Source organism: Malania oleifera, chromosome 2 (genome assembly GCF_029873635.1).
Source record: "Malania oleifera isolate guangnan ecotype guangnan chromosome 2, ASM2987363v1, whole genome shotgun sequence".
Classification (NCBI taxonomy): Eukaryota; Viridiplantae; Streptophyta; class Magnoliopsida; order Santalales; family Ximeniaceae; genus Malania; species Malania oleifera.
This window is the reverse complement of record NC_080418.1, coordinates 4,292,700-4,312,909: the sequence shown is the minus strand read 5'-3', so window position 1 is coordinate 4,312,909 and position 20,210 is coordinate 4,292,700. Positions and strand designations below refer to the sequence as shown.

At 36.4% G+C, this 20,210-nt stretch overlaps 1 protein-coding gene across 4 annotated transcripts in view; it reads right to left on the bottom strand.

The window, feature by feature from the left end:
* The window catches only part of LOC131148644 (kinesin-like protein KIN-14C), a 28,466-nt gene extending 9,380 nt beyond the window's left edge, over positions 1-19,086 (bottom strand). For 2 of the 4 annotated variants that reach the window (XM_058098492.1, XM_058098494.1), the window contains exons 1-11: positions 18,798-18,987; positions 17,945-18,023; positions 15,255-15,418; positions 15,014-15,174; positions 14,797-14,907; positions 14,254-14,491; positions 13,906-14,033; positions 13,697-13,780; positions 13,491-13,568; positions 13,315-13,407; positions 13,136-13,165 (exon numbers count right to left, since the gene is read on the bottom strand). In XM_058098492.1, coding sequence (XP_057954475.1) covers positions 13,136-13,165; positions 13,315-13,407; positions 13,491-13,568; positions 13,697-13,780; positions 13,906-14,033; positions 14,254-14,491; positions 14,797-14,907; positions 15,014-15,174; positions 15,255-15,369 — 1,038 coding nt within the window. In that variant the 5' untranslated portion in view covers positions 15,370-15,418; positions 17,945-18,023; positions 18,798-18,987. Of the gene's footprint in view, positions 1-13,135; positions 13,166-13,314; positions 13,408-13,490; positions 13,569-13,696; positions 13,781-13,905; positions 14,034-14,253; positions 14,492-14,796; positions 14,908-15,013; positions 15,175-15,254; positions 15,424-17,944; positions 18,024-18,797 lie in introns of those variants that run through there. The other 2 variants (XM_058098493.1, XM_058098495.1) reach the window with 2 other exon arrangements.
* Positions 19,087-20,210: the final 1,124 nt, after the last annotated feature.

Below are 20,210 nucleotides of genomic sequence, written 5' to 3'. Positions count from 1 at the left end.
AATTTCAGAATGAAGGTGATCGGACCTAATCTACATCGGTATATCTTTGAACATTACTGTGATCCTGATCTCCATATAAGATACCTCTCCCAAGTGCACATTTGAGATATCTCAAGATGTGAGTTAGTGCATCCAAATGGTTTGTTCTCGGAGAATTCATAAATTGATTTACAACATTGTTGCAAAAGATATATTCTATCAAGTCACTATGAGATAATTTAACTTTCCAACAAGTCACTACTACTATCCTAGTTCAGGCAAAAAATCACCCACATATCTAGCTAGCTTGTTGTTGGGATCCATAATTGTATCAATAGGTTTTGATCCCAACAGTCTAGTCTCATCCAAAAGATCATGAACATGCTTCCTCTATGACAAATGGTTCCCATATGAGATCTAGATACTTCTATATCCAAGAAGTACTCCAATGTTCTCAAATCTTTGGTCTGAAACTTCGCCTGTAGAAAATGTTTTAGGCCTTGATACCTTGACCATCATCACCAGTAATCACAATATAATCCGCAAAAACAATAAATAGAATCCTAGCTGTCAAAGTATGCCGATAAAACACAGAGTGATCCATTGCACGTAATTGAAGGCCAAACTCAAGTACTACAACATTGTGAGTCAACTAAACCATGCCTTTAGGAGATTGTTTTAAACCATATAATGACTTCTCGAGTCTACATACTATGCCTAACTCCCCAAACCCAGTTGGTTGCTCAATATAGACCTCCTCTTTAAGATAACCATGCAGGAAGACATTATTCACAACTAATTGAAGCAAAGGCCAGTCATAAGTGATGGCCAAGGAGATGGAAGGACATACTAAAATAAGTTTGGCGACTAGGGAGAATGTGCCTAAATAACCCAAGCTATACACCTGACAATATCCCTTAGCAACAAGGTGTGCCTTCAGACAATCCACAAAACCATCAAGGTTGACTTTCACAGTATATACCCAGTGATGACCAACCATTGATTTATCAGGAGGAAGGGATTCATTTCCTGAGTATTAGTTTCCTGCAATGCACTTATCTCTTCAACCATTGAATTTCACCACCCAGAGTGGGCTAAAGCTACAAAAACAAGTTTAGGAAGACCAACAAAGGATAGATTAGTAACAAAACTATAATAGGAGGGTGACAAGAAGTCAGCAAACAAAGTTGGAGATAAGATGTTGTGTACATGTTCATTTACCCTTTTGAATAGCAATAAGAGGATCAACACTAGAAATATGATCATCAGACAAGGAAACAAAAGGCGTAACAGTAGAAGCTGGAGGGGACTCTCGTCCCTGGAGCCACTGTCAAGTTGAATACACTTGCAAATTGGAATGATTGAGAAAATGGGAAGGCCTCAAACTACATGGAGACACAGGTGGATGACAGGGTAAAGAAAACAAACAAAAATCTAGAAGATTAGGTAGAGGAAGAGACTCATTATTCTAGAAGCACTCATGTACTAAGAGTAGTATGATGTAGACTCAAAGAAGGTAACATTGGTAGAGACAAAAAACTGATGCAGCGTAGGACTATAACAACGGTATCCCTTTTGATACACATGTAGCCTAGAAAGACACATTTTATAGCACAAGGATCCAACATATCCACCTAGGGGGTTAGTTGATCAACAAACGCAGACCTGAATATATGAGGAGGTCAAGAGAATAGAGAAGAAACAGGGAAGAGAACAGAGTATGGAATTCCATCACCAAGAATAGAGAACCGCATCTTGTTGATAAGATAGCAGGCACTAAGTACAAGATCATCCAAAACAGTGCAAGTGACTACAAGGATTTATTTTTCCTCTCTGCAACCCCTATTTGTTAAGTGTGGGCACAAAGTGACTGATGAGCAATACCAAATTGAGTTATATAAGTAGTGAATTGGGTACTAAAGTACTCTTTAGCACAATGTTTTAAAAGGCGTAGGCGTAAGGCAAGGCATTTTAGCCCTCAAAAGGTGAGGCATAAGCCTTAAGGCGTTGGGGCATAAGCCTTTTGAGAATTTGTTTTTTAAGATAAAAATTTGTTAAATAAATTATATATATTTAAAATAAGTAAAAATTAAGAAAATCACAAATATAATGTAAAAAAGAAAAACTAGATGTACTTCACAAAATACTTGTTAGCCATTCAAAAATTGCTAACTTGAATACATGACATAAATCATGACAAGAGATAGCAATATCATTACAAAGTTCAAACTATTTTCATGACTTAAGATACAAGTCCAGTTATTTTGGAAAGGTTAAGGTTCAAGAGTTTTAGAAATAAACTCATATTATGACATTCCTTTTGTACAAACATATAGTTAAAATTTTCTAACCAATTTTAACTTGAGAATCACACACCCAAAATGCGTAAGCCTTAACTAAAAAGGCACAAAAGGCGTGCTTTTTGCAAAAATGCGTAAGCCTCAGCATGTAATACGTTAGCCTTTTTGGACCTTTTTGGAATTTGGTATTTTAGATTGAGCCTCAAGGCGTTTTAAGCATGCCTTGCCTTGAGGAGAGCCTTGATTGAGCCTTTTAAAACACTGCTTTAGCATTATCATTTTGAAGTATATGAATAGGCAAACCAAATCAAGTTTTATCATTCTGAAGTATATGAATAGGCAAACCAAATTAAGTTTTATTTTAGAGCAGAAAGTACAAAAGATATGAAATAACCTGGACTAAGCTTAGGCTATTAGGTTGTAGGCCAACAATGTATATCAAGCTTTAACACTCCTCTACACATGCAGCCTAACAACATGTGGAGAGATAAGCACATGATAGATAGCACCCATTACAAGAAACACAATAATTTTTTAAACACAACACAGTAGACGCACGCAGGCAACAAGACTAGAAATCAAGACCTCCTAGTAACTAGTTCTTATGCCATGTTAGATAACCACTTTACCTAAAAGCTTATGTGACAAGTCGAATAAAATGAAATTTGAATAATTAAGAGGAAGAGAAATAGAAACAGAAATAGAAGGAGGCCATAGACTTCGTCGACGAATACAAGGGTTTGTCGACGAGTTCAGAAGAAAATTTGTCGACGAATACAGGGTCTCGTCGAGGAGAAAATACCGAGAGGGGTTCTGAGGCAGCCTGAATTTCGTCGACGAATACAGGGTCTCATCGACGAATTTAATGAAGGACTCGTCGACGAGGTGACGTGTCTCGTCGACGAATCTGACCCTATATATATGTAAAAATCCGATTTTTATTCATTTCCAAGCTTCCTCTCCACTCTCTCTCTCTCCTCTTCGGCCCTCTCACTCTCTCTCTTCGATTTTGGCCCCGCCAGTCGCCGGATCGAAGATTTGAGGCTAATCGAAGATTTGAGGCTACCACGACGCTCCTAGCTAAGTTCTCTACGAGTTTGCTGGAGCGGATCGTTGGGAAAACGAAGTTAGAAATCATCCCTGGGTTGAGGTAAGGCTTTTTAAGCCAAATTAGACTTTATAGTAGTTATAGAAATTGATGTACGCATGAAAATACTGATGTTTAATACTGGGAGTTTTGAGTTTCAGGGTATTGATCAGGAAATCATACGGGGGTTAGCCTAATATATTTTGGGGGCTTTCTCAGTAGTCAAGGGAATAAATTAAAGCAGTTATTTTCTACGCAAGTTATTATTAATTATGAGCACATTTATTTTCAGAAAAACGTATGCTATATTTGTTTATCATATATAAAATGTGTGTTTGGAAAATACTGCTATTATGATTAAAAAGTATATGTATGTATAAGATGCTAGAAATGATGATTTTAGAATATGAGGTATGACTTTAAACGGCACATGTGTGGCATGAACATTATTTTTATGTGAAGTGAATCATGATATGAATGATTTTACGACTAAAGCATATTTTCAGGTATTTTGAAAAGACGAGTTATGCTATATTGAGTTTGATGAATATATGATAAATGAGTTATTTTCAGAATGTAAATAAATGAAACGATTCTGGCGCGAGGCCATACTTATGTTATCGGCACGAGGTCGTATTTATGATTTTGGCACGAGGCCGCATTTATTATGTTTTCGGCGCGAGGCCGTATTTATGATTTTGGCACGAGGCTGTATTTATTATGCTTTCGGCGCAAGGTTGTATTTACAATTTCGGCACGAGGCCGTATTTATTATGTTATCGGCGCGAAGCCGTATTTACTATGATTTCGGCACGAGGCCGTATTTACGAAATTATGTACTATATGTTATCAAAACCCAGATGTTAGTTTAGTTCAGTTCAAAAGCTCGGTACCGTAGCTATATGTGTAGATCAGATATCTACGTCAGATTAGTACTAACCATCCCATGAGGGGATGGGAGATGGATAGTCGATGTGGCTTTCAGTAGAGTGTGGACGTCCACCTGGCAGTCCGGACCAGGGTGTGGCGGGCCCATCGTACTTACAGACATATTTGATTCTGCAGTGGTCGGCCAACCATTGTCGGGTCCCGCCTTCGGGCTGCACAACCCGTCATGGGGGGTAATACATTACACCAGCTAGCTATTCATCCTGGGTATATTTTCAGTACTATTCAGTTATATTAGATGTTTTATGTATGATATGACTTATTAGAAGATATGAAAGCATGTGAATATTCAGTATGATATGGTGAATTTTTATGAAAATATGAAATGCACTGTATATGTACATTGCCTTAAATGTTCATGTTGCCACACAGCTGTATTTAATTTATTTTCCCTTACTGAAAAGTGTCTCACCCCTAAACTTAATTAATCTTTCAGGAGCCCCTGAGAGACCGGCGGGTCAAGGCCGCCGTTGAATTAGTGAGATTACCCTGTGAGGAGGGTAAGATTTTGTAGTAGGGTTTGTGTTATTTTGTGTTTGACCATAGAGATATTTTGATGTATAAGAGGATGTATAGAAGTACAGTTTTATAATGTTATAGAAAGCTTTGGTATTATGCTTTATGGATGAATGTTTGGATTTTATGTTTACTGCTGCGTGGATTTCCGCTGTGTTTGACAGATGTCCCCGTTACCCACGAGTTCGGGTTGACTTTTCCATTTATTATGTCATATTTCTTATTTAGGAAATTGAGGTCGCTACAGCTTAAGTTGTTAGGTTGTAGGCCAATGATGCATATCAAGCTTTAACAATCATCAACAAAGGTTACAAAGAATCACAAAACCTTACTTGGACAAAAACTCAACTAGGACCCCAAACATCATAATGGACTAACACAAAAGGGCTTGCTACCTGTTTATTGACTTAGGAAGCAAAAGGAACACGATGATGCTTTCCCAACTAACAAGAATCACACTCAATAATAAACACAAGACTCAAAGTAGGTACTAGTAGTTTTAACCTTTCCAATGAAGGATGATCAAGGTGACAATAGATTTGGAGTGATGCAGCAGTAACAATGCGGGCAATAGAAGGACATAGTGGCTCAATTGTCTTCCACATCCTCAAATCCTAAATGGCCATAAATTCAAGGAAGAACGTTTTTGAACAATTCATGGATTTAGTGATCTTGCTACCAACGTAAGATTGAAAGGGAATTTGGGAATATACAAAATCAAAGAAAGAGAAACAAAGAACGTGGGACTTACAGTCCCTATTCCCTTAGTAGCAATGGTGGTTGCATCAGGAAGAACAACACAAGGTAAGTTTTCAGGATACTAGAGAGTACTAAACAAATTGGGTATACCTATTATATGATTAACAGCAACTAAATCTATAACCAAAGGACTAGGACGAGAAGTACTGGTTGACAGCTTGTAGGGTTACCTAACTAAGCATGAGATGCAATGGGAAGGGAAGCTTGTCCAGATTCTTGACACTATTGGAATTCACACTTTTCCTATAACATAGATACAATATGTTGCTCTCCGCTTGGGCTTGAAAGTGTGGAATCTCCAGTGGATGTATTGGCAGCACGAGGTGTTTTACCCCAGAGATCTCAACACTACTTAATAGTATGACCACCTCATCCACAATGAGTGCACTTGCAAGGAGGGCTTCTACTTCATCCCTATGTTCCACCACGGCCACAGACCACTTGAACCACCTTGAGATCTTCTATGGCTGCTAGTTTGAAAACCAAAATAACCTTATGTAGCGAAAGCTGGCCTCTCAAAAACTAGGGGTTGAAACACCAGATGCAAGGGTTGGGGAATGTGTGCTATAGAAAGCACAAAATATGCTAGAATAAACATTGGCAAAGGAAGGCAACTCTAAACTACCAAGAATCTGAGACGAGATTGCCTCAAACTCGAGTTTCAAAGTCTTTAGAACCTGAAGAACTGTCATATGTTCCCTTTGATTTTGCATCATACAAACATCCACAAATATGGTTGCAAGATGTTCAGCTCCTTATGGATACGCTTCATCTATGCAAAGTACTTGGTGACACTCCCATCTCTCTACTATTGTAACCAAAAGAACTCAAAGGACAGATCATACATACGTGTAATATTACTGGAATACATAAGCTTGACATAATTGCAAATCACCTTGTATACATCTAGATGCATGCACAATCGTGCAATTTGTGGTTCTAACGAGTTCCACAAGAGGAAAACAATAAGTGCATCTTATTGAATCCGTGATTATTTTTCTTTCTATCATTAGAGGGCACAGATTTGAACAAGTGCTCAAATACACCGAAGCCTATCAAATAGATTTTAACAGCCTTAGACCACTGAACATAATTCTTTTCATTCAACTTTTTGGTTGTTATTTGTGACAGTGATGAAGGGAACATACTTTTGGGATTCAACTCTATCTCAAAACTCGCAAACAAAACCAATGACAAACAAGGTGAACTTCTAGGGCAATTAGAAGTTTAGAAAAACCAAAAATAAATCATTGACTCAACCACAAACAAGTCACCAACAAACAAACGTAGCACTGCCACAACCCCAAAAAAATTAGCCTACACACACTGCCACTGCCACAAGGGACCAACATATTACCTTAATAGTACCAAACAACAACTAACGAATTGCCACGAGTGAATGATAAAAAAAGGAGAGGGTTGGGTCTTTGATATTAATACATGACCAACGACTTGATATTATGGTCTACGGAAGGATTTAAAGAACTTTGGATGAAATTAGAGGCAAAACTAGCCGAAAAATGCCCTCATGTGCCAGCGCGTGAGGATGACTTGGCGGTAATTGGCTGCCACATAAGGGTGCATGGCTGGTCCTCCAACAATAAAATTTCACCCATTTTGACCAATTAATAGTCCAATTAACTAAGAATTGCCCAAATTTGGACAAATTGATCCTATTTTACCACAAAAATGCCAAAAGATCTCTTGAGGCTTGGGGTAGTTTGGTAATTTTACCACTTAAAGACTAAAAGGCCCTTTTACCTTCAAAATATGTAAGTAATGGATATGATTAGCATAATAGGGAGAGAGATTCTAGAAGTAAGTCGGTCGAAATGGCCATTGACAGGGTGTATGCAAGAAGACTTGAGATTATGTCAAGCTTTTATACATCAGTAACATTACGCATACGATTATCCTTGGAGTATTTCTAGTTACAATAAGGAGACAGAAGCGTTACTGAGTACTTATAGAGACAAAGCACATCCATTAGGAATTTAACAGTGTGCAACTCATAACTGCTGATGTTCTTGAGATACAAAATCAAAGGGAGCAAATGATAGTTATTGGGGTTCTAGCTGGTTTGAAACCCGAGCTTTAGGCAATCAAGTCCCAAATTCTTGGTAGTTCAAAGTTACCATCATTTGTTGATGTTTATTCTTGTGTTCTTACTTCTTCATGCTTTTTATAGTGCCTCATCCACTACTTTTGGCATTCAACATTTAGCTCTAAGAAGAGTGCTTTCATCACCCAAGGTGACTCTAGTCTTTGGCCAAGTATGTTGGAAAGGATGGTTGTGATGAAGGTTCCCTTCGCAAGTGCACTCATTGTGGATAAGGAGGTCACCGAATCAAGAAGTGTTGGGATCTTCACAGCAAACCACCGAACGTTACCAATGCAGCAGCCAAAGATTCCACACTTTCGGGCTTAACTGGAGGCAGCATACTGTATCTATGTCAGAGGAAGAGTATTACAAGTTCTAGCAGTATCAAGCATCCCAGAAAGCTTCTCTTTCCATTGCATTTTTTTTTTAGATAAGAAACTCTACAACTATGTACCAAATAAGAGGTATATGGATTATTTACTTTTTACAGATGGAGGAGAGCCCAAATACTATGATGAAGCATGTCGGGTGGTAGATGCGAGCAAGTGGGAGCTTGCGATGAAGGACGAAATGAAGTCCCTCACCTCCAACAAAACATGGGAACTAGCTGAGTTGTCCAAAGGTAAGAAGGTTCTTCACAACAATTGGGTGTACAGGATCAAAGAAGAGTATGATGGATCAAAGAAGACCCGATTGATAGTGAAAGGCTTTGAGCAGAAGAAGGCAATGACTACAAAGAAGTAGAAGTTGTCCTCAACTTCAATTGTTCTTCATGCTTGAAGACAGATATGAGCACATCATTTAGCTATACACTAGTTGAGATGCTGCCTCCGTCTCCAAGTGGGAGATTGTTGAGATGCAGAATGTGGAGTCGTCGATAGCTACACCAACCAGCTGCTTTTGTTGACGTTGGAGACTGACGGCCACCAACCTTGCCTACCATGGTTGAATTTAGCCTTTGAATTTTTACCCCCCATCATGTATATATATATATATGATGTGTGTGTGTAATTTGTGTACACTAGATGTGAGTTGCAGAGTGTGAGGTGCGAGAGAAATTGTGTTAAGAAACCGAGAGAGTTGAGTTGAGCATTGTGGCTCCTCCTCATTGTATTATTCTCCCAGTTTATAGTGAAGTTGTGCGTGCTCCGTGGACGTAGGTCAGATTGGACCGAAACACGTAATTCTGGTGTTTCATTTTTGTTATTTATTTTACTTGTGTGTGACTATTGCTCTTAGATCCAACCCAATCTACCCCAAGGGGTAGACTTGGCTGCTCCCTGAACATATTAGGGTGGTAGATGGGATGAATTTTGTGATCCAAAAGAGATTAAAGACATAAGAGGAAAGCGTCTCTCAAGCCCTAATCCATATCCCTCCACGAGCACAGCCATGCTTAATCAAAAGCACACTCCTAAATCCACCCCGAATATAAATAAATAAACAAACATATACACAAATGTACATACATAAATATAGTATTTTTATTTAATTGTCCGTAGCTTCCTAATGTATTATTGTCATTTTCTCTTATATTATTCCAGTAGTAACATAAGGTTCTTATCAAAGATATAATTATATTAAAGTAAGATAATTTTTTTTTTTTAATAAATAAAGACATAATTATTATTTTTTTTATAATTTTTTGTTTGTTTTTTTATAGTTAGCAAGGCAAACTCAAATCCCTAGTGGGAAGTGTATTTCCTAATGAGGAGGGACGATGAGGATACATATAATTCTCTCAGACATATTCAGAGGGTAAGGGTCGGAGTTGGGTTATGCCCCTCCTGCTTCAAAACCGCCCCATTTACATCCCTAGGAAAATGAATGTAACAGAGCAATTGAGGGGCTTAGGTGACTGTCCAACAACAAATTAACTAGAAAATTGGAGCATACAGAACGAAAGAAGAAAAAGAAGAAGAAGAAAAAGATAACGATGATGAAATAGAAGGAACAGAATAACAATACCCTCTCCCTGAACCTGCGAGGTTGTACATTACTGAGAACCATAGTATACTTGGATAAATTACTCAATGTGGAGAAACAAGGCAACTAACCACCCATAGGACTGGAGGTACATGAGTCATAACTAAGTTGGGAGTGGCTTTGAGGCAAAAAAGGCGGATGTACCCAAGGTCTTAAATTTCGATTTCGACTCAAATTTCAAAGCTCCAAAAGTACGGAAATTTCGATTTCAATGTCAATTTTGATTTCGATTTGAAAAAATAACGGAAATTAGTAGTAAAGCATGGAATTCTTTATGAAACTTTAGAAATGGTTAAAAAACATAATAATATAAGTTTCAGGACTAATATATTACAAATTAAATACATCTAGGTTTTGTATGTGGAAAAGTTGTAAAATAGTATGTGTATCAAACATATTTGAAAGATAATGTACATTAAATATATTCAATTAATACTAATGAAATTCATAAATCATTTAATATTATTTATTATACAAATATTGATAATTTAGACATTAATGGTTAAATAAAATGTTACTGTAAGTTTATTTTTTCATATAATTTCAAAAGTACTTGTAATAAACTTTTGTTTCAATAAAATAAATTAAGATAGAAATTTCACTTCACTCCTAAATTTCTCATTTGAATTTTGATAAAATTTAATATTATAGTCAACATTTCGACAAGTTTCGCTAAAATTTCAAGATTTCGATAAATTTCGGATGATTCGTTGAGATTTGGACTGAAATTATACAAGACGGAAATCGACTGCCATTTCAATTTCGAGGGTGACGGAAATCGGAAATTTCAATAATTTCGTGGAAATTTAAGACCATGGATGTGCCTATGTTACACACGGTTGCGGGCTTTGCCTCTCAAGTTCAAGTATTCCTCTTGAGAGTAGATTTATATATATATATATATCACCACCATTCAGGATGTTCATGGGATTTGCCAACTCATTGCCATCGTAAAAAATCTTGCTGGTTTGTCAAATATATTCCAACATTTATCAGAAGTATGATTATTGCAGCAGCAGTTAGTACAAGTGTGACTACTGCCACGTCCTTGACCTCTACCTCCCCTTGATGGTGGACCCTACTATGAACACCCAGTGCACCACTTTCTTTACCACTTGAGGTAGACACTTGAACAGTGACAGACATATTGGAAGAATCCTTGGGCGTGGTGTTATTGAGGATGGCTTGCTGGAGTCTAGAATGAAGACTTTGCAAAGAAGGTAGGGTCTCACTGGGCAACACCTGACTTCACACTATCTTAAGTGCCCCTCACAGACTGGACAAGAATTTGGCAGATAGAAACTCCTGACATTGTCACTTAAGATCTTCAACGTGGCCAGTGAGAAGATAAACAATTCAGACCTTCATTCCTCTAAGGAATGTATGTTAATCATCTGGTGAATGGAATTCATCCATTTTCAAATTAAACATCTTTTCATTTTTCACACAGCCGATATGCCCACAAAACATTATTCTTCTGAAATATGATTCACAAACAGCATATCTCATTTGCAGTGTTAAAGAATGTAAAGTTGGAGGACACTTACCGCTCCGTGCTTCTCTACAACCGAGTCATGATCAGGTAGCTACCTATAGTTAGAGGTAGTTCATCAGTCAAGAATTATGACTTCCCTCTAGCTACAATGAAGCATTCACATCCTGGACCTAAATAAGATAGTTCCTGATGTTCAACCTCATAGAGGTCATTTGAAGACCTACATTAAATCAGTTCCAATAGGAGGCTGGACACCAACTTAAGCAAGAGAGATGGGAACAACATTAACATAAGGAGGAGAGGTAAGAGATTAATCGTATCCCCCTCCAGGGAACCAACTGTCTTATAGTATTAAATTACTTATTATATTTACAAAACATCCTTATAATTTAAGATTTTGCAAATGACCCCCCACTGTTATTAATTAACAGTTCACTCATTTACTAACAAATACTTCTATTTAACCTCCTATTAGAACAATTGTGCAAATTTTAAAATTAGAAAGGAGAATATGTGTATATTTCAAATGCAGCACACAAGATCAGACCTCGTGCAAGGTTACAACCATCTTTGACATTCAGCAAGGAGATGGACTAGATGATTATTCCTCTATCCTGAAAGAACATGGAGGAGCTGAATATTTACAGACTCACATCTTATCATAGAATAATCTAGAGGTTACTCTGTTGCCTGGTGTGAAACCAGTTTTAATATATTTAGATACCTGAAATAAACTGTTGATCAAACATCTAGCACAGGCTAGCCTTTGGGACAATTCCTACACATTGAGGACTTCAAGATGCTGTCTGGCTGATTCTTCCCACAGCATATATTGTACAGCATTGAAGTCCATCCAATTCACTGTTTTACCATTGCCCAGGCTTAATGGTTGAACGGCTGGAAACTTCAACAGATACAAGTTCCATGTTTTCATAACATCAAATGGATTAGAAAATATTCAAACTATATTTTTGAGAACTATGAAAGTTTACAGCCTTGTACAGCGCTGTTCTTTTTTGCATCTTGATACTTAATTCACACACATACATATATGTTATACTGTTATGTTACAGCACATATAATCTAATAATTGAACCACTCATCCCTTGACCAGATTGCTTCCCAAGTTCAGCCTCCAGCCAGGTGCAAAAAATTGCATTTAAAATTATTTTAGAAAAACATATCATTGCAGCAGGAGAAAGTTTCTTTATAAGAACACTATGGGACTAGTTGCAAGTGGAAGCTCAGAATGGAGCACTGGACTTGTGAGTTGTGGCCTATTTCAACTCTAATATTTTGAGGAAGGATTGTAGTTCATAACCATCCTAACATCACATGAGAATATGATATGCAGGCTCACTACATTTCTAGTAACTTGGTTCTCCAGGAAGAAGCCTCTTGACGCAAATTTACCCTTTGCGCAGAATGAAGTAGCAAGGGAAGAATAAAGAATTGCCACATGAAACTAGTTAGCATCAATCAAGAGGATTTATTTACCATCCATTCAAGCAAGATACTGATCAAGAAAATGGCAAAAGAAACTTAAAAATATAAGTGGGCACAAGACTAAAAGAAACATCTCAGGAACTAAAAGCTCATTCCAAACAGCTTCTTTTATAATTGTACACCAGATATGATATAAACTTGCAATAATAAAGGATAAAATCACTAATAGCTTAGCGTTTGAACATCTATATCAACATGACATTTGTGAGATTCATGTTTTTCGGAGCTATAACACAACAAATGTCCCAATTGACATGAGAGATGTTTACAGATCTCTATTTACAGTTCATTTGCATAAATGATTGCAATAAATTAACATCTGAGAAAAAGATGCAAGAAATAGAAATTATCAAACATTGTTGGATGCCTTTAAAGAATTGGATGCAAGTAGTTCAAAGTAAAAGAAAAATAATTGGGGAAAAGAGAGAAAGCATGGATTCAACAGTTAAAAAACGCACCTTTATCTGCTGAAGCTGGTTCATAACAATCTGAAAAATGAAATTCATTCAATAAATGCATTATATGTACTGAATACAAGTAAAAACACAATCACATTTATTTAGTTAGTGTATGTACACATGTTTGTTTCTGGAGTGGTGTACAAGTCCATTCAGAATCTGTTATATAACTAACAAACCTGAGTTTCCTCACTTGTCCCAGTTGCAAGAGCTTCAAGTACCCTGATTCTTGACTGATATTTCTCCTCACGAGCCTTAAAAAGATTATTTTGCTGCAGGCACAAAGCAACAAACAAATCAGCAGCAAGCATCCAAAAAAATCTTTTTGAAGGAACAAATTCTTAAAAAATATTACAGTTCGTAAATGTTCTGCTTGAGTAGATATGCGTCGCTCAATCTCCTGCACAACTTTTCTTAATAGACATGCCACACGCTGAGTCAAAATAGTAACAAGGATAAAATCAGGACAGCAGCAAACACAACATTAAAAACATGTCTCCAACTCTCCAAGACTAATAGTGTGCATTTAATTAAAAATCATATGTGCTCTCATTGCCTTACATGAGGTATTTCCCCATTCTTCCTTTCAACACTTTCATCTAGAATTCCATTTATGACGCTTAAAAGTGACTGAGTTGGGGCATTCTGCACAAAACAGATGCTAAAATGCATTAAAGGAGCATCAAATTGAAATATTGCAGGGAAAAAAAAAAGAAACAAAAAAAATTCCAAATTTTCCATCCATCAGCAAGGATTTAAATGGGACACACATCTAAACTGTTTGATTTCATCATTTCTGAAATCTTTGCAGCAGGAATATCTGCATAGCGTCCTTGCTTCAGTTGAAACACCTCATGGAACTTATGTCCAACATGATGTATTAATGCAGCCGATGGCTCTACAAGAACAGAAAGAAGTGAAAAAAGAAACAGCATATATTTAAATCATGAAAAGAACATGTAGAACTTAATAAACTTATCAATGAAACTAAAAACTTAGTCTGGTAGGTTATGATAGAAAATTTTATACTGTTCTAATACAATTTTTTTTTAAAATGACAATACATGCACACAGGTAGAGATTGATAGGGGAATGTGAGTGTGTGCGCACATTTGTACCTGACATGACAGGACTGCGCAAAGCACGTTGAAATTTTGAATCCGACACAGCCTTCCGTCTTTCTTCCCCAGATATAGGATAATGCCCAGGTGAATACGCACCCCCTCGAGGGCTATCACCAGTATAATTTACAGCTTTAGAAAACAAACTACTGATAGGAATATTATCTCCTCCAGAATTTGGCATAAATTGTGCTCTAAGTGTTAGAAGGCGCTCTAAAACATTCTTCATAGATCCCTGGAAAAAAGAATTTAACATTGTACAAGAGGATAAAGACTAGGTACAAGGCACTCTAAATCAACAGAGGGTTAAGAGGTCCAGAAAGCAAATCAACATTTGAAGCTTAAAGATAAGAAAATAAAAATAACACTTCCATACCAAGGGATAAGCTTAAACACAACTGGCTTACAGATTATTATTCCAATAAATTACATTCATCCATGATCTAAACATTTGAAGCTTGCATGTTACTAAGCAAGCAGATGTCCACCAGTATGCAATTACATCTTGGGAAGAACTACTACTTCAGAATGCTTGATTACCTTCTCAAGGTCTGACATTTCAAACCTGGGAAGCCCCATTTCGTCCATAGCTGCTAGAAACCTTTTAACATTTTCTGAGTGCAACTCTGAAGAATGAAATGAATCACCTACCTAGAATTGTCAATGCACATTAAAAACAACAATCCAAACACTTGAATACAGTCTTCAAATCTTTGAATAATGCAATTATAAAAATCAAAACTATTTAATCAGCAACCTCATTTACAGAGCCAGGTCTCAGCCGGTTTAAAACCCGACATAAAATGCCACCATCAATCAAGCATGCCCTCAATTCCTCTTCTGAAGCTCTCGCTGGCAAACTTAAATTAGGAAGAATACTATTTAGCCAGTCCACCAATGATGCACGCTGTTCCTCCGCTGTTACAAAATTCTTGGAATTTAATGAGTTCAGCTGAATGTAAAGCACATATTGAGGGGGAAATCTCAGTTTCCCTTACCTTCAGCTTCATCATAATTACTTATCCTGGGCCATAGAACACTCCCTCTGGGAGATGCATTTGTGCTGCTAAATCCACGATATTCCTTTGCTTTGTAATCCGGTGAAGAATTCATGATGAGATACTTGGGATGGGCATCATCAGGCTTTAGAACTCAAGTGCAGCTGCACTAAAATAGAGGGGGGGGGGGAACAAAAACGAAAAACCAAAATAGAAACAGTTAAAGAAAAAACCTTTTAGGGTTCAGTGGAATTAAAGGAGACCACTAAAAAAATGGAACAAAATCTGTTTATCTAAAGGTGCTTTAAAAAATCTTTAAGCATCACTCCAGAAATATAGCATGTATCAAACAACCTTACAAAAAATACTTCATGTCCCAATAAGCTTGGCATAACATGATCGAAGTTTCAAAAGAAAAATCATTGGTTTACAGCATTCAATAAAGATTAGATTCATATAACCAACTGCTGAGATGACAAGATGTACTAAAAAATGAAAAATGTGGCCATTAATTGGTATACAGCATTTCAACTTTTACAAAACAGAAAATATATGCCACAAGTAAAAAGTAAGATAAATAATTTATGTGAAAATCTAATAAATATTTAAAAAGCAAACAAAGTGTTAATTATACAGTATACACAAGTTAAACAATGATCTCACTAACACAAGCCGCTGTTGCACTTTGTAAAAAGGCCAATCAGGCTGTGTCTGTTATTGAATATTCTAATTATGCATGACTGTTCCTAAATAACAAGGTATTGATCTATAATGGAAAAGAAACAGAAAAACCTTGATGCACAAGGAAAGAGCAAAGAATACACATACACACACACACCACACTATTAGAATTCTTGACATTTGAGGACAGACTTAACATGAATATTTTGAGTGGAAATTAGAGATTTGAAGAAACCTTAAACATTCTGAAAAGAAAAATTTTGCGCAAAATTGCTCACTAGCAGGCTTTCATTTTTAAACCCATCCCTTGCATCCAGTCACGCTGCTCATTCTCAGGTCACCTATTAGCAGTTCATTCTCTTAACCTTCCCATGCAACAGTAACAGTGATTGTCCTATGTGATTTCTGAAACATGTACTGTCATATCAAATGCAATTATTTAGCTTATAATTCAAGCATTTCAATTGAGACAAGTCGCTCCACATTAGTCTCTTTTTATCCATTTTTACCTCGCTGAACTTAGGAGAACTTAGGATTCTAATTGGGAATTTGAAAATTTGAGACTTTGACAACTTCGGTGACAACAACACAACGTTCAGTCCTACTAGGGATCAACCATATGAACACTTGTCCACAATTCTTACTGTCCCAATATAAGTTTTCCTACATCTACCCCTCCCTCTCCTACTGCATTTCAACATCAATCAAATCATTCCTTCTCACAGGCATGCTATATGACCTACATTACAAGTGCCTGCAGTATCTTAGATACCTTTCTTTACCTCATTTCATGCTTGTGCAAATCCTAACTTACTATACATGTTCATTTCTCACCTTATGTATGAAAGTTGTATTATTCTTCCACAGTAACACTCCTTTTAGCCATCTTTGGTCTTTGTACATGCTGTTTCTTAATTGCCAACATTCTAATCCACATACGATAGCTAGTCTTAGAACCATCATATTATTTTTTTCTATTTACTTTTGAAAGCATTTGCATCCATTTTTTTTTCTATTTGCTTTTGAAGGTGTCTAGAAACCACATCGCACACTCAATTCATTTCTCCATTTTAACCATCCTAATTGGACTTAGACATGGCATTTTTTATTTCCATTTTCCATTCAATTGAACCAAGATAATGAAATATAATGTTTTCAGGAATTTCCTCACGATTGATTTTTTTTTCCCCTCTTCTTTTATTATCCCCTCTTGATTTACTAAAATTGCATTTCAAGCATCTTGCCCTGCTTATAATTATCCTAAAATTTCTAGATTCTAAAGGCTTTTCCCGCAGTTTCCACTTAGATTCTATGTTTCCAATAGTTTACTTGTTAGGAATAAGGCTTGAATATAATGCTGGCCCTCAACCAGCTAAAGCTTTTAGGTCAAGTAGTGTCCCAACATGGTATTAGAACCATGATTGCCTAGAAGTCCTCACTCTATTCTTGTTGCCTGCAATTATCTTCTATATTATTAGAACCATGAATTTTTTGCAAGAGCATCTATTTCAAATCTTGTGTATCCTAATAATTCCACTAATCCACCTCAACATGGCAGTAAATGAGTGCCCTATACTCAACCCCAAAGAGCAGAGTCATTGTAGTAAATGAAAAACTTAATTTAAACACAATATAAAGGAAATAATTGATGTATAATTCACGCACATTCACATCCTAAAGGTGTAACAACGTTTCAAAAGAAAGAAAAGAAAACATATACTTGCACACTTAGGTCATGGCCACAAGAGGATACACAGGACGACATTGTAGAGGACTTCAATGGGACACACATCAGCTTCTCAATGGCTTTATTTGGCATTTGCAAAGCTCCCAAATAATCAGTTCTTTTTTTTTTATTCACAATCTTAGCCTTTTTTTTGTCTCATCCATTAAGGAGGCCTCTTCATCCCATCTGTTCTTTTCTTTTTTGTTTTCCCTTTCCTTTCCTACTAAATTCAGACCCATTTTAAAATAGATATGTACAGTAATAACAATAAAAATCAACAAACCTGGACTGCAGGAAGTAGAAGAATCCTTCCAAGAGAAATTATGACTGCATGAACTTATACTCATCACGTTGAAAACAAACTGCAATGAAAATCATAATAAGTCGAGAGAAATTCAAAAAATCCTGATTCCTGACTTCATTATAACATCATTATTTTTCACAATCCTTTAAAAACAATAATTTGCAGCTAGGACAAAATCTAGTTAAAGATTCATCACAAGAATGCGTGTGTGTGTGTTGGGGGCCCTCCCGGGGGGGGGGGGGGTGGGGGGTGGGGGCGAGGGAGAGTTGAATTTATACATGAAACCAGTAAAACAAAATGAAAATAAAAAGTAAAGGTACATTGCGTTGAAAAAGTGCACCATTCAATTTTTTCCCCGGATCATTCAACCTCTTTGAGACACAGATAAGCGTTGGAGTCTTACAACTGATATTGAAATGCTTTCAAATCTCGAGAAGGTACAAACAGAAAAAAGAAAATCTGAAAATGAATGGATCCTTTCCCAATTTCACACGATAAATTTGGAATATTGAAAACCAGAACCACATAAACTCCCCAAATGAAACCAAAGGAACATTTCCACTCCTCAGTACGAACTACGAAGCTACGACAATAACCCAACATTCAAATTTCAAATACCATCATTGTGCTCGCACAGAACTCAAAAACCAACCCAAGAATCCAAACCTCAACAACCCAAAACCCAGAATAAGAAACAGCCGAGTGACTTCAAAATGCAGATTAATTTCAGCACAAAAGAAGAAAATTTCTGAAAACAGATCTAATGCTGTCACTGTTATTTCAAAACATAAAAACAGAAACCAAGCATGTGATGCAAACGAGACCGACCCACCTGCAGAAACATAAACATAAAGCTCTGCACATCGACAGAGAAGTCATTAAGTTGAATTCAAAAATGGATGTTTTTTTTCTTTTGCGTCTTTCGTGTGCCGTTGGTCGTTTAAGGAATGCATTCAAAAAGGTGGTGGTCCGTCTTCCGTGGAGGCTGGAGCACAATTCGCAAGCTAAAACCCTTTGTGTGCTTGCCACGTCTTCCCCCTTTTCTTTTTGCTTAATTTTTTTCTTTCGGGTTTAAGGCAGTGATTATCCGTGTTCTGTGCCTCCTTTGGGGTTGCGTGAAAGCCTGAAAGGTAGAATCTGGTCTTCTCCAAACCAGGTAATTGCAAATGGTGGAGGATTAAGAGAAACACTTCAAACTAACGGTTTCTTAGGATTTGAAATTTTCTTATTATAAAATGTCACTTACCACCTAAACAAATCAGTATATATTATTTGTGGGATGTGGATTTCACATCACTATAATAGAATCAAACATTAATATAACATTATGTATTAAGTGAGCTTTTGATCTCGTGTGAAGAAATTATTTCTAATTCATATTTTTTGAGGGTCAATAGTAATTTTATATATATATATATACTAGAATCGTATAGGTCAGAGTAACATTAGAAATTCTAGCCTAGTTAGGAAATGAGAAGGATTACTTTCAATTATGTGTTTGAATTGTTTAATTAAGATCAAAATCAATAGAATATGAAAGGTTTTTATTTTTTATTTATCTTTGGGATAAAACAGCAATACCATTTGCAGGCACAAAGATATATTTCACCCACTCAAGATATATTTCACCGACTCGGATTTGACTTTCCCATGCGTTTATAGTTTTTTAGTCTAGAGTTTACAATGGCATTCTAATGTAATGATCGCCTTAGGAGGGGCACAATATGTAAAATTTCTTTAATATCGTTGTTATTATTGAATATTTGAATTTATCCTCATTCTAACTATTAAGAATTTCTTATGTGGGGTCCCTCTTCTCTAGGTAATTTTCATCTTAAAAGATTTTATGGCATTTAGTCAACGATATCGCCAACATTAGGTACCTCTTAAAGTTTTTATAGCAATTGGCAAATGGTAGGCTACCTACAATATATCGAGTATTTTTCTATTTTCCAATTTTTATGACATCTTTTGTACAACGGAAACATTTTATTGACTACTATTTTGTACAAAGTCAAAGTAGCTCGTTTGACTCTAAGAATAATTATTCTTCTATTGTTTACTAGTTTGATCATGTTGTGTGACTTTAAAAAATATTTGTTTTTTTTTTTTTTTGTGAAGTTTTTTGAGAGGGTGGCTTATCTTTTACGACATTTTTAAAGGCAAAAATTAATAACAGTGTCTTTTGGATAAGTTTTGAGATTTTAAATGACTCTACATGTTTGCTATATGACTATAGTAATTA